The sequence below is a fragment of the Cottoperca gobio genome, chromosome 7 (assembly GCF_900634415.1).
Source record: "Cottoperca gobio chromosome 7, fCotGob3.1, whole genome shotgun sequence".
Lineage (NCBI taxonomy): Eukaryota > Metazoa > Chordata > Actinopteri > Perciformes > Bovichtidae > Cottoperca > Cottoperca gobio.
This window is the reverse complement of record NC_041361.1, coordinates 12911197-12926548: the sequence shown is the minus strand read 5'-3', so window position 1 is coordinate 12926548 and position 15352 is coordinate 12911197. Positions and strand designations below refer to the sequence as shown.

At 41.9% G+C, this 15352-nt stretch overlaps 1 protein-coding gene across 4 annotated transcripts in view; it reads left to right on the top strand.

The window, feature by feature from the left end:
- pex14 (peroxisomal biogenesis factor 14) overlaps positions 1–4784 on the top strand; it is a 45384-nt gene extending 40600 nt beyond the window's left edge. The window contains exons 9-10 of one of the 4 annotated variants that reach the window (XM_029436414.1): positions 2594–2969; positions 4377–4784. In XM_029436414.1, coding sequence (XP_029292274.1) covers positions 2594–2969; positions 4377–4400 — 400 coding nt within the window. In that variant the 3' untranslated portion in view covers positions 4401–4784. Of the gene's footprint in view, positions 1–2593 lie in introns of all 4 variants that reach the window. The other 3 variants (XM_029436413.1, XM_029436412.1, XM_029436415.1) reach the window with 3 other exon arrangements.
- The last annotated feature ends 10568 nt before the right edge of the window (positions 4785–15352 follow it).

The window sequence follows — 15352 nt, the reverse complement described above, 5'->3', positions numbered from 1 at the left end:
TATGTTTTAATTATGCATGTAATCTGGTTTTGCCCCTTTTTTTTTTTAATAATTAGTTTTTGTTTGCACATGTAAAAACAGCATATTATGATTAGGATTATGACAACAATAAAGATTCACGTCATTATAATAGTTGTGTCACACGAGCCAAAAAAGCCAGCAGCGTGTTGAGTGGCTCCCCTTGAATAATATTCACAATCATTTGACACATTTTAACTTTTTTGGAAATGTGTCTTTTTTTGCTTCTCCCAAGTTCAATCACATTTCGTGGTCTTCCTTGTGAATGCAGTTTGCTCTGTTGTCAACGTAGTGCGTTTTAGGGATTTAAAATCAACTGACCGCTCTAAATACTGCAAAATAACAGATGTGTTCACAGGCGATGGACGTGGTTATTAAAGAACAAACTAAAATATATTTAGAAAAACTAATAAATGGCATCAACACTTACATCATGCTCTGGAGGAGAACAGGAGATGTGTCTGCATGGTAACAACATCTGAAATTCCAAATACTACGTGCAAAATTAAACACAGTACACCAACACTTGTCCCTGTAGCCTTAAAGGGACAGTTCACCCCAAAATAAAACACACATTTTTCCTCTTACCTGTAGTGCTACTTATCAATCTAGGTTGTGTTGGAGATATCAGCTGTGGAGATGTCGGCCTTCTCTCCAATATAATGGAACCAGATGGCACCAAATCATTCATTTGAAAATAACTTAACAGCAATGTCTCTTTTCAAAAATCACGCCCCAAGCTCGAGCCTACTGGAGTTTGAGGCCTGAACATAACTGAGGAAGACTGTGAGATGTGGTTGAAAGCTACTAAGCTACAATGTACATGGAAACTACAGAACAACCATCATGCGATCATCTTTGCGTAAAGAAAGTTTTTATTTGTTTTTATTTATAAAATAAAAGAACACATAATGTCACATTGCTCTTGCAAATTACTTGCACACTTAAAGCAAAATCCTTCATCTCAAATATGTCGGCACTAGAGGTTATAATACTGACTGCACCATTTATTTTCTTGCCTCGGCCGATTAGCATACTGCAGGCCTCAGCTGGTCTTCTGTGTTTTAATGCTTTTATTGGTAAGCAAGATGACCACACGTGCATAATCGCTCCTACTGTATGCAACTCCACTCATTTTATGGATGCAGAATGACACAACACATCAAGAGATCAAGATTTACATGAACCGGAAAATCAGATTAGTCCTGATAAAATATAGATACTTTTCAATCAATCCCGTTTTCTGCTCGATTTTGTCTGTCAGCAGGATTACGGACAAACTACGCGTCTGATTATCATGAAACTTAGTGGAAGTGTTTAGCAAGAGAGAAACAAATGAATAAAGGAGCAAATCCAAATGACAGGGCGGACACACGCATGATGTTTAACTCGTTCACATTGCGAGATAGGGCATTTGTGCATTGATGTGTCGTAGGAATAATAGGATAATGAATTAATGCAACACATATTCTTTGTAGCGTCCTACCTTCCTTGCTTCCTCCTTTCCTTCCTTCCTCGTTATCTTCCTTCCTTTATTCTTCCCTTACTTCCTACCTTCCTTCTTTCCTCCTCCATTTCTTCCTCCTTTCCTTCCTTCATTTAGTCCTTCCTTCCCTCCTTTCCTTCCTTCCTTTCTACCTGCTTGCTTTGGCCTGGTTTGTCAGTCTGTTTATTTTTTGCACTATTGGCCTTGACGGATGTCTGTGCATTCTAGTTTTATCTGTAGTCGTGGTAAAATGGTATCATACCTACTATATGTTAATACAAGGTGCAAAGTATTGTGTGCTGTTAAAGGTCTCTTTGTGTACTGCCAGACATCTCCTCATTCTTTCTATCTTTGTTCCTCAATCTAGTTAGGCACAGCCCAGCTCAGTCAGGCCATTAGCATGCATGATTATGTATCAGTGTCTATAATGAAGCCTAAAGTGAGGGTGTACATCAGAAAACCGGCGAGGACGAAAATTGCCTCACAACTGTCTAGTTGAGCATGTTTTGTTCCCCTCGTACATTCTAATCAGCAATAATCCCTTTGTCATTTGCTTTCTTGACTTCATCCTGACTCTCACAATGAGTTTTCTGGCAAAGGCTTAAATCACAAACTAAAGGCTCTGCATCACCATCTGTCTCCAAACGTGTTGCCTTCCTGTTCAAATGATCCAAATCATCTCCAAACAGTTTTCTCTTTTCTTTTTTTTAAATCACCAAGAAGTGCTTATCCCATTATGATTCAACATTGTCTTTTTGATCTTAAAAGCTGCAGTGGATGTAATTAAAAAAAATCTTAGCGCATCTTTACCAGGTGTGACAAACATCTGGTTGTTTGGAGGGGAAAAGCCATTTTCTCTGCTGTAATAATGAGAATTACACGGGTGCTTTGTGTGTGGCTGCATGCTCAAATGTAAACGAGTGTTGAAGATATGTTCTCACTCAACACTTGACTTAGGAAGCTATATATAGTTTTTTAGTTGCAGTATGCCCAATTATAATATACATTGTGGGAAAGCTCTTTTCACACATTTTGATCACAGTGAGGTTTTTGATGAGAGTGTGATCAGGCCTCCTTTTCTTTCCACAGGAAACAATTCCCTTCCACTCCCACTATACCTAAAATCCCCTCATGGCAGATTCCTCTAAAGTCGCCATCGGTACCCGGCTCCCCGTCGGTCCACCACACCAACAGCAGCAGCGACATCTCCCCTGTCAGCAACGAGTCCGAAAACTCCTCCCCTATCAAAGATGGACACAACAGCCCTCAGGATGCACTGGGAGGCCCTGATGTAGTGCACAGTATCAACGGAGATGACGGCACCGCGGCCCTTGCCGCAACGTTGCTCCTGGACCTGAAGGACCAGGTCCGCATGGAAGTGCAGGGGGAGGAGGAGAAGAAGGAAGATGAGGAGGAGGAAGAGGAGGAGGAGAATGTCAGCCATGTAGAAGAGGAGGAGGACGGTGTAAGCATGCACACAGTGGATCGGCGAGGTGGGGATGGACAGATTAATGAACAGGTGGACAAACTGAGGCGGCCCGAGGGTGCCAGCAATGAGAGCGAGGTGGATTAAATAGCAGTAGAAAGCGCAAAATATACTCTCCAAACACTTCTCATCTCTGTCGATGGCTTTGTTTCATTCGGCTCCTCTCTGCTCTCACTCATTTATTTTCTTGTTGTCTTGTTTTATCCATCTTCACTGTCTGTTTCCACTTGTTTCTGTAACATCTTAATCTCGAGCAAAATGAGGAGCAGGCGTGAGAAGACGCAAAACTGACAAATATTGGAGGCTCGACTTGAGGCAGACTAAATGACTGCAGGTCGAGCCACAAACCACGCTGTAACATTTCTTTGAAAGGAGAAGTGACGAGCAATAGTCAAATCAGAATGACTTTAAAAGGCTTCATGCAGTCCTAATGTGTGACTGCTTTAAATTTTCATGATTTTATCAGATATAACTTTGCCTCGTAATTGTCCTAAGGCTCTTTTACAGACCAAAGAGGCAGTGCTGTGCAGAATATCTCTCCTGTATGATGCAGCTGCAGGTCAGGAGTCATATGTTGGCACTTCATGCTCAAAGTTACCGTGAGCTTCCCGAGAAGCATTAGCAGAGTTGGTCTCTCTGTTGATGGCAATAGGAGAGGACAAGCTCTTCCAGGGCCGGAGCTTTTAGCCTCTTTTATGTGTCCTTTCGCATTGGTGTCAGTCTGTCAATAATTTACAAGGCCAGCAGGGTGGCATTTGGGTGAAATAAAAGCCCTGAAATTCGAGATTAGAATGTGATGACGGGCTTTGTTCCATGGCGGTGTCAGAGTGCTCATACGCTCAAAGGAGGGGAAGAAAAATGTTTTTTTTCCCCCTGCTTTCCTTTCTCACTGAGGGCTGAATTGTGCATCTTTTGCGAGTGTGTTTGCGCGTGGCAGGCGAGAAAACCCAGACTGTCTGCTGAGCTGTATCTGTGTCTCCAGCAGGGCAGCTGATTTGGTTTGTGAAGTATGTTAATAATCAAATGATCAACAAATAACAGATGTATTAGTTCATGCAGCTTGAAATGTCAAGGAGGCTAAAAGCGGAAATCTAATACAGAAAGCCCAGTTGCATTGTATTATTTTCCGTGACAAACCCTGCGGTCCAAATTATGTAGGGCCTCCTACAGTGAGTAATCTTTACAGAAAACGGCGCCAATATTTTGTAATTAAGCTGCAGTAAGACAACGAGCGCTGCCACAGATGGTAGTTGCAGAACTTGTATCACTTTTTTTCTCTCTCAATGTGGAGGTGGATGGGGGAAGTTAGAAGAAAATTGCCCCATGATTGAAAAGGAAAGTAATAAATGAATACTTGACTTATTGAATTACTCACTGTGTCTCCAGCTAACAAGAAGAGTCCATGAGTGAGAAGAAGGGATATCAGCTCTGGTGCCATTTCCACCTCCATCAAATGGTCTTCTTAGGAACACAGAAAAGGTAGAGGGGCTCTGCACACTTCCGCGCGACACCCGTCCCGACCCACACAATATGTTTGTTGTTTGAGTTTCTGTTGAAAGTGTCGAATGATGATACAACAACAGTTGCAGTATGCTCTGAACTATATATTTGTGATTCAGTAGAGAGACATTTGTATGGATGAATTAGGTTGGTTCAAAGTACATAATCAAGAGGTGTAACTAATGCTTCTTAGCCACTATAGAACCAGTAATTGGTCTTCTCTGTAACCTGCTGATTACTGTCTGAATGTCAGCCTGAAGTGAACATACGTGCAATAAATCTGGTTTATCTCAAGTAGAATCTCTGTTGTATTCATTTTAAACCAACTAAACACACACTACTAGTAACTATTAAAGGCTAAACCTAGTATTATGTTGATTCTTTTGTTTATATTCCTGCAGAGACATAAGTGTATCATTTGAAACACACATAGCACAATACTTGACTTGCAGTAAAGAACAGGGTGCTGGTTCTAAATGACTTATTTGTATTTCCATCCATTAACAATAAAGGAAAGAAAAAAAATACAATAACAGACAAAAACTTGAATCACACAGAGCCTTTGAATGTGCAGTCCTCATTTTGAATCCCTCTGAGATGTGTGTGTGTGTGTGTGTGAATGTGTACGTTCAGATGCAGGAAGGTTTTCTCATGTCCAGTAACAGAATTGTTTTTCTGTTTGAGTTTGGAAATAACACAATCTGAAAAAAGACAATGTTTTGTTGTATTTGTTTACCAAGTTTGAGTCTTTTACATCCAGTTACTTGAGCACTGTACGTTTTTACAATTTTGAAAATAAATCTAAATCCATTTTAGGTTTAAAGATTCTGATTGAATCTTTATGTTTCCTGAGCTTTTTTTTTTTGTGTCACCTCTCCAAACCAGCTGTAATGTATATGTAAGACCAGATACAGATGAGCATACTACAGCACTTTTCAGAACGCATGACAGTGCGGGGACTTTCAGCCTTTTCTCAGCTTTCTCTCTGGAAATGAGTAAGTGACATAGGTACACATTATATGTGTGAAGTGTTGTTTATTTCTGTTGTGGGAGTAGTGCCTTCTCGTAAAGAATTTCCTATTCTATTTCGAATACATTGAAGAGAGGTGAGAGGAAAAGAAAGGTAGTAAAATGACTTTCAAGTAAAAAGGTAAACTGGGATTGTTCACAGTAATCTGACAGGGACCAGTGCCACTTCTGGAATATAAGAGTTAAAGTGACTTGTTGAACTAATAACACGCTAAGTCTGCTGCGATGCTCCTCCTCCGTAGCGCTACACCTGAAGCTCTGCGCTGGTAGATGGACAATTTGTCACGTTGACTTTCATTCAGCTGGATCCTGATGTTTGGTGGAATCAGTCTTCTCTTACATAAACTATATCCTGATTGGAGGCTGCTTTAGATGTAGCGAGTGTACTGTAGGAGACATACTGTAGGCTCCATATCGTATATTCCTGAAGCCATAGCGGTGGAAAATGTATATCCCATTATAAAGTGAATGTGTCACCGGCTCAAATCTGTATTTATAATAAATAGAAAAGTTTATGAAACAGTTTGAACTGTTGCACATTTCCTTGAGTAACAATCCTCAGATGCTCGGCTCCTGGGAGCATTGACAGCTCAAATCACACACTGCCACACTGATTTCCTAAAACGCAATTTTCTGCCGTCTTGCCAATACGAGATCCCACCATAGATCTTCATCCAAAAAAAAAAAAGAAAACATGGGCTGAAAAAGCCTCATATGGGGCCTTCTGAACAGTGCCATGCATTATCAAGTGTATGAATTTAATTTATCAGGGTCTAAATGATCAATAGCGTTTCACATATTGATGAGGTGTATAAACTTCTCTGAGGTTCGATACCACATCCCTTTGTAATCCATTAACCTCTCCCTGGAGTTCAGGCCAACCTTAGATTTATAGGGACCGACTGTAATAAATCCACTTGTACATCATTTAGTGTCTTTGGGGATTTGCATCGCATTCCTGTCCAGAAAGCAACATCTATCCTACCCTCATATTCTCATCTACATTTTGCAAGTCTTAAAAACTTCCACCACAGCCTGCACACCCTTTCAGAAGCCTTGCGCCTGTATAAATACACTTCCTGGGTAGAGCTGGCGTAGTAGCCAGTAACCAGCGCCTCTCAGTGTGGTAGTGCAGTGAGGGATTGTTTGTCCAAAGCAACACCTTGGTTTTGACACCATTTGGCTCCCCGGTTGGGAGCCTTAACCTCATCAATCTTGCTGCTAAACGGAGAGCACTCAATAGGGTAGTGTATCGACGCGCTCTGAACTCCATTGTTCACTGGAACTGAGCACTCAGCAGGTTAGAGGGCTGAGTGTCTCCTTGGATCAATGCAAGGGTTGTTAGCCCAGAGCAGCCAGTCAGAGGGCTACCGTGACTCTGTCTGCGCCACGCACACACTCATCAGCGCTACTCGTTTAAAACTCCTTCTTGAGTCCTTGAGCGTTGATCCCGGTCCAGCTTTTGTTTTCTCATCACACATTGATTCCGGACAGTTCACAACCTAGCAGCAGAGGTCCGGATTCTTTTGAAGCTTCAAGCTAAACCAAACACGTATTCCTGACATCTCTCTCCAAGGGGAAGTGTCCTGTAGAGATTTGCATAGGAAAGGTCATGAACAATGCAGGAAGAGGAGGCCTGATGATGAAATACTTCCTCTTCCCTGTGAGATGAGATGCATGCAGCTGGGAGCAATCTGATGTAATACTTGATTTATGACAAGGCCTGTGGAACTCCACCGGTTGCTTTACCGCTCTGGAAATATCCTTTTACTCCTCAGGAATCCTCGTTTGGCGTGATGTTATCAACATCTGCACTGAAAATAACCGTCTTTCAAGATGTTCTTATCTCAGTTCTACAATTAGGTTTCTCTTATATTCTATATTTTTGTGCCGTTTTTAGCCACACGAGTGCAGTTGCTGTAGGAATGGCATCTCCGCACTGACTGACTGACTGATTGATTGATATTTAATGGGTTGCCATTCAAATACTGTACTGACATTCATGGTGCCCACAGGATGAATCCTCACCATCATGTCAAAACATCTCCACATCTCTCCATTTCTCCTGTATCTCCGTGATGTTGACGTTTGTGGCTCTTAGTGAACATCTTGACAACTATTAGACAATAACTTTGGTAATTTCTTAACTTTTATCTTTGACAGAGCCATCTTCAGGTCAAAGTTGTATTTTGTTCAAGAGATGACTGCTTCAGCTGTACTTTGTGGTTTGCGATAATTAGCGAAAGTTAGCACGCTAATATGCAAAAATGGGAAGGGTGACCGTAGTAAACATTATACCTGTAACATCTGGTTGTTACATTTTCATTGATGTCTTTTCAGAAGCTGATTTAAAGTCCTTTTATGCCTTTAAAAAGTATTTCTATTAGTGGATTGTTTAAATGGCTTGCCTTCTCTGCCACTGAGCACTTAATCTTTACCTGCATTTGTTTTAACTCCAAGCGTTTCTTGTTGTTTTTCTGTAAAGCACTTTGAGCTGCATGTTTTCTATGAAAGGTGCTTTACAAAGCTTATTATTAAGGTAATGGCTTTACAAAGCTTATTATTAAGGTAATATTATTGTAAGCTTGTTAGGATGCCTCCATTAGCATTTAGCTCAAGCATGGCTGCAGACTCTTAGCCCTGTCGGAAATATTCATGGCTTTATATTCTACATAGTTTATGGTATAATTCAGAGGCCTAAACTCTGACTGATGCTTCTCCTCAATCGTGATTTGAGCAGTGAAAGTAAGGAAGCATGGGTCACCTCCAAAAGCTCTCCGCGGCTGTCTCTCTAAAAGCAGCTCAGCAGCTCTGAGCAGCCGCTGAACACTGGCTCCTTCCTGGGGAAAATGAGAACATTTGACAAGCCAAGGTCACCGGGGGGCTTTGACTGTATAAGGCTTCAATCGCAGAGCCCAGTGAACACTGCAAAGTCATAAAGCACTTTGTCATCACTCGCTATATAAACTCTCAACAATCAAGTGGGATCACATTCCCTCCCTCCTACCCTCCCACTCTGTGTGGCCTGTGTCACTTGATTTTCTCCTGGCGCTGTTTCAAATCCAAATGGAGTATATGGATACTGGAAGGCTGTCATGTGGAAGGCTGTTGGGCCTCTTTTGAACCTGAAGGAAAGCTTTGCTCACCTTATTGGCAGGTAGAGGAAGGCGATGGTGAGGGGAAACAGCAGCAGGCTGTAAAAAACCAGGGAGGTGGGAACAGGCAGTATTTATGAATGGTGCAATAATGAGCCATCAGGAGCATGGTGGCCATGAGAACACGAAGGGAGACAAGAGGTAGAGAAAATGAATGCCCTTGTCCTGCGCTGGTTGAGAGCAGCGATGCCGTTGTGAGGAGATTGGATTATCCAAGGGAAGGCCTGTCAGCCGGCTGAGGGACCGCGGCTGCAGGCGGCGCAGAGGCAACAGGTGCGGCACTCGCCAGCGCTTGTGCAAATTAGACTAATCACACGGCCTGACTGTGGAACACCTAAAGCATGCTGGCGGCAAGACAGGCAGGGGGGGGGGGGGGTGTCGGTAACGGAGAATGAAATAAAAAGGGATAGAAAGTTCAAGCACTGTCTTCTATATATCTTTTTGCATTCACAATGGGGCGATTCAACTTTTAGAAGTGGCACATGAACAAGGACCAGGAGTCTGCAGCTGCACGGAGACACAGCTTGATTTAAGTGTTAGCGCGCTAACCTCATAATGATAATGCTAACGTGTTTAGCTGTTTAATGTCTATATGTCTAAATATTTAAACACTTAGTTCTTCAGGGATTAATAATATGATATAAGAAAATAATTATTAACTTGACGATGGCGCTGGATTTAAAGTCAGAGGATCAGCAAAGTCATTATAATCCACACAGGGGGGGGGACATGAATGCTTGCACCAAACTTCATGGCTGACTTCAAAACTTAGACTTAGACTGTACACAGAATAAATACATTTTTTATGTATTTTTAAGGACTATTGTGACTATTTTTAGTGTTCTAAACCATAGGTCTTCAACAGGGGGTCCGCGACCCCCAGGGGGTCCGTGGAGGTACTGCAGGGGGGTCGCAAAATTGTAGATAAAGCAAGGGCGGTGACACACACTTACAGTCAGAGACAGAGTGGAGGAAAGGAGAGGGGTGAACTAAAATAAATTTGCGCCACACACCCCCTACTGTATATATTGTATAGAAGGGGGGGGGGGGGGGGGGGCTTCTATACAATATATACAGTAGGGGGTCCCTGCACCAAGCTACACCAGTTTGGGGGTCCTTGGCCTGAAAAACGTTGACGCCCCCTGTTCTAAACCCTGAACCTTTACATAATAAATGAGCTTATAGGCCTGTAGCTTTCTAATTGTAGTCGTTGAATCACCAGATACACAGAGGCCCAAACTTTTACCCTCCATAAGCCCATACGTTAGAATTGATGGGTAAAGAAAGGGGAAGGCTGCACATTCACCGACCTTGTCCTCCGACATTGGCATCGGATTGTCACAGCGAAATACAATCCACATTTTCATGTCCTCAGTGAGGAGGAGAGCGAGTGAAAAAAATAAATCCCAAAATCCCTCAGTGGACACCCAATGTCTTGTTTTGGAGGGTCTGCGGTACTCGCAGATTCTTCTGGTAACAGAAACCCCTCAGTGAATGATGGACATTTTCTATTATTAGCATCAGCAGAATCTTCCCAACCTTTGCTTCTTCCATGCTACAAATATCACATTGCTGATGTATTCCATATTAAATTACTGAGTTTTAACTGAGCGGAGCTGTGCAGTGTCTGTTATCAAGAACCATAATATGGAAGATTAGCACACACATGATGCCCACCTGTTGCCCAGCTCTGTTTTATGAAGGTCACAGCTGTGATACTGAAACCGGTCTTTTTATGTTCATGTGGGGGCGGGGGGAGGGGGGGGAGGGGGGGGGGAGATATTCAAGAGTCATTCAACAGAAATAAAGCTGATTGTAATGCTTTAATTTTAAATGTATTGCAACAGTTGTAACCAACCAGGCACATTACAAAACTTTAACCTGCTGCAAACTGGTTAAGTGTTTCCTTGTTATTAATTAACCACAGCGAGCTATTCCTTTGTCAATCATTCACTTCTGCACAGTTTTGTTGTTACTTAGTTGCTAAAGCTAAATCGTCTGCGTGCGACAACAACGGTGCTTGTCATCAAAGTCTGAGATTCATCACATTGTGTCTGCAGTGTGAGAAAGGCCAGTGCATTGATATAATGGACCAAAGTATATAAAGAAGGATTATATTACATCGATAGCGTGTCCATTTATGTATTGTATAGATGGAGGATATCAGCAAGGCACTCAGTGTAGACTAATGTTGGAGAAGATATAATCCTATATTGTTTAACAATGAGATATTTTAATTTAATGTCATTTGTGCAACATAACAAACTTACTTATTTTATAAATAATTATGTTTTTGTTCTGCTCTCTAATGAGGCGGCATTCACATGTTCTTATGTATAGAAAACTCTTCTCTACAGTTGTGCTTCCACATCTGTTCCTCTCTTCTTCTTCTTTTTGTATTTGACCTGTAACTGCTCTCAGCTCAAAGTCAGAAATGAAACAAGTGATACTTCCTTAAAATTTGTGACCAAAACTCTGGTTGTTTGTTTCTTTTCTTTATGTAAATAAGACTCGATGGGCATGGGTGCTCGGAATAAGAGGACTTTATAAAGGCAGATTGATGACGGGTGTGTGTGACTTAAACATCCTCACATTCAGTCATTACCAACTTCCTTGTTTGTACAAACAAACACTTTAAGCCGCTTGAGGAGAAAATCATCCTTTTCTTGCACAGAAATTAGTGTTTCTAGGCTTTCACAGCATTAACATAAGAATGAGTCACGCAGCGCCGGTGCCAGAGTCAAACGGTTTTACAGCTCTGTCAAATGCTGCTCGTTGTGTGTTACTGCCATCATCGCAGAGCAGAAACACCATGTTGGACCGTTCCAGCTTATTGTCAGCCAATATGCCAGGCTTTTTCCCTGAAAGAAAATGATACCATTCCCCTCGGACTCACGTCAAATTAAGCAAATTTACAGCTTAGCACTTAAGAATTCTCCGTTTGCCAAGAAAGCAGCAGCAGCGGGCCTCACTTGCCAGTATGCTGTGCTGCACTGTGGCAAGGGAAGTGAAATGAGAATTGCTCTGGCCTCTGAGAGCGCCGGGCCGTTAGATTTTTATTCTTTATTTTTTTGCTCCAAGCGCTCCCCTTTTGGATAAGACTTATAAAGTGATGAAACGCTCCCACTCAACTCTGAAGACCTCTGGTCCAATTGTGAAGCAAACTACTTGAAGGGTAATGGCTGCGTGGCTGCGAGCCAGCCCGGATCAGCCGTTTTCTGCACTTGTTTCTGGTTGCTGTCTGCTACTAGTTGTTTGTTCTGCTGGCAAAGTCGTGTTTAACTCTGGGGATGACTAATCTGTGGCAATGGGCAAACTAGAGGCAAAGTAAAACAAATAGAACACAATGTTTGGTATTTCTCAGTAAACATTTATGTAACAGGGTTGACAGGAGGCTCATTTTTCACAAGCTGTTTAAGGGGCCTCAACGCTAATCTTTCCACTGGATTCTGTTTGTGTTTGGAAGATGACAACTGCGTGTTTACCAAATAACATCTCCCGTGTAACATTACACCCCCCGCCCACCCCCCGTCGTGTTGGAAATGTGTTCACTTCAACTTCACTTCTGGTTGTTCCCAACTCAGCACATGTTTGATTTTGAGCAGGATGGCCACATTGACATGAACACGGTGACTGGAACATCCACCAGGCGTTCAGTACCTCATTGTCCATGTGGGGAACTAATGCATTAATATTTTAAACTTCCTCTAAAAGTCAAACTCATAATCTAAAGTGATAAAATGTCTCAAGAAAAGCTTCACATCTATGGTAAAGTCGTAAAGATTCATATTTCTCTCATTAGCAAGAATCCCTGCTTTCTAACAACATGACCTCTCTGAGAGATGACAACCGAAATAATGATGTTTTATAAAAGTGGGTTATTACCATGACGACCTTATCAGTAGTTTCCGGACCGTTTGCTCAACTTCTTTTTTCCGTGTGATCCGGCCGGAGAGCTGAATCCGGTTATTCTGGTTTTTTAAGTTAATACCGCCGCTGTTTGTTTTCACTAACTGATGTTTTAGCAAAACTGAGAAGAATGTGTTTGTTATCTTTGTGACCCAACAGAAGAAAAAATGTGTTGAAAGACAAAGATTTGTAGATACACCTCCCTCTAGAGAATGTCCCGTGTGCTCCCCCCAACACACAGGTGTTACATAAGAGAAGAATATGAGATTTAAAACCTGCTGAGCACACAGAAGTAGATCTGTGCTTCATGGGATCCTTATAGGATAATTATATATTTGTATATTTAAAGGAGGATGAAGTCAACACTCAGCTGACCAGTGGTTGCTATGTTGAAGAGCTTAACAACAACCCAGTTCTCTTAGTGTGGTTGGATTTTAAATGTGGAAAATATAGAACGGATGGAAATCTTTCGTTTTTCGAAATCAGACTTTCCTACAGATAGTTTTAACAGTGCTTCTGTCGTGGGAATGGAAATTCTTGTCATTGTAATCCCTGATGTTTAGTAATTGTCTCTTTTTTCCACTAAGTTTTATTCTTAAATGGTAATATGTTCGATGTTGTTGTTGAATACAAATGGTAAGAATTGCTTATTTTCACAGTAGCTACATGTAACAATGCAGGGACTTGAGATTACTCCGTACACCACACTTAGATCCCCAAACAGAGATGCCAAGACTATCTCAGTCCCCGTCACACACGTGGAACAGCAGCATATCTAAACAGAGCCACATAAGGCAAAGCCGCATGTTCCTATGGCCCTGCATCCAATAAGGTCTTGTTAATGGTAAATTGGATGAATGTGTGTCCAATTCTCCATTTCCTCAGAGGTGTCTCAGCAGCAACAGCTGCTACCAATGGCAAAGCAGCTTTTTTCACACAGCCCCCTTTTCTGCCGTGTGACTGAGGTCTTTCCAAAATAAGCCCATACACATGCAAAAATAGATAAATGGAAATCTATTGCAAAGGGCAGCGGATTTAAAGAGAGGTCTAACTCGGGCAGAGCGCTGAAAGAGACGCGGGGAAACATCTCATCCAAAAACGTGAACTATAAACGGGCCAATGAAGCAGTAAAATGAGCGGCGCAGTCATATACACATGATACGTGATATATAGTGTGTACCTGTGGGGCCTATCAACTACAAACCGGACTGTCTGATGACAAAAGATACGAGACGGCAGCTCATTCATTTTATGCAAAAGGTTTCTCTACTTGGGATTTTTGCTTTTCTTGAGCTGAACATTTTAGTCAGAAAATGTGAGTTATTGCAACAGTAGTGTTTCCTCTCTTTAAAAGTAAAACACTGGTGATTAAGGTGACTCTTATTTGACATTGGCCTCTGCTCTGATCGCTCTGTGCATGTTGGTTCTGGGCTTTCTGCCCCAGAAACAAATCACTAATTCCATTGTCTGATCTAAAATCTGCATTAGCTGATTGTTTTGGCCACTTGTTAGCGGTAATAAGCTGTAAAATGTGGGTTTATCTGAACTTTTATGCTGAAAAACAAATGCTGCAACCATAAATAATGCTATGAAAGTGATGAGTATTTTACTGCAAAGTTAATTACCAGCCACGACGGAGACGCTGGTCTGTGAGTGTGTGTGTGTGTGTGTGAGTGTGTGGTCAGATTTATGTGACCGTGTTAGTGTCGCAAGCGTGCAAGATGCAGTTATGAACATTACAGATGTGTAGTTGAAATCCAAAGTAGGATGGAGTTCGAAGATGGGCATGGTCCGAGCAAACGGGGTTAAGAGGCCATTGGCCACCTGCACTTCACCTCCCTGGCACGATTTGGCGTCACAAAACTTACATTTGTGTAGATGAGATCGAAATGAAGGCAGAGTTATAAGATGAGGGTGGTTTGAGCAAGGACGCAGAAAGTAGGAGGGTAGGAGGTGGGCAAAGGTCCACCCCCCCCCCCCCCCCCCCACAGACACACTTTACGCCTTTTTATGACATATTATACTTTGACTATTCTATTATTTTTTATCAACATTTTTTCTTTTACATATACTATGACATTTTTTCAGAAAATGTTAATGTGTTATACGATGATATTTTTATTGACTGGTAAACTATGACATTTTATTTTATGTATATACTATATGATACAAGTAATGGCGCCAGAAGTATGGGAATAGGAAATGGGGAAGGGGCCATTGATCCCCCCACTTTATGCCCCTGGCCCTATTTGGCGTCACGTCTGGTGTGATCCCATCGCAAGATGGTCTGTAGTTTTTGTTAAATTCATATTTGCTCATCTGGTTCCACTTCAGGCAATTATTAGTGAAATAATGTCTGCTTCAGTAACAACAACATATCTTCCAAACAAAAGAAGCTAAAATCATGTGAGTCTGGAAACATGAACCAGACTGAGGGGGAGATGGCAGATTAACAACCTAGTGAACAGTCTGTCCGTTTGAATGGTGTGTGCCTGGAGGCAGAGAGATGTGCACTAAACTGACATCACATCTCACTCAAGTATCTCTGTCTCAGGCCCGACACACAGAGCGCTGCAGGTCTCTGTTCGCCTTCACACTGTTGAGTACGTTCAGTCCAAACAGACTCCGCTGATCACAGTCAGTGTGCCTTTAATGTTCTTAAACATTTAGTTAATTCTTCTGCAGGTATGACACCTGTACGCTCAAATATGTTTATATTATAGTGATTATACACATTATCACGTCTTTCTGTTGGCTTCATGTAATGGA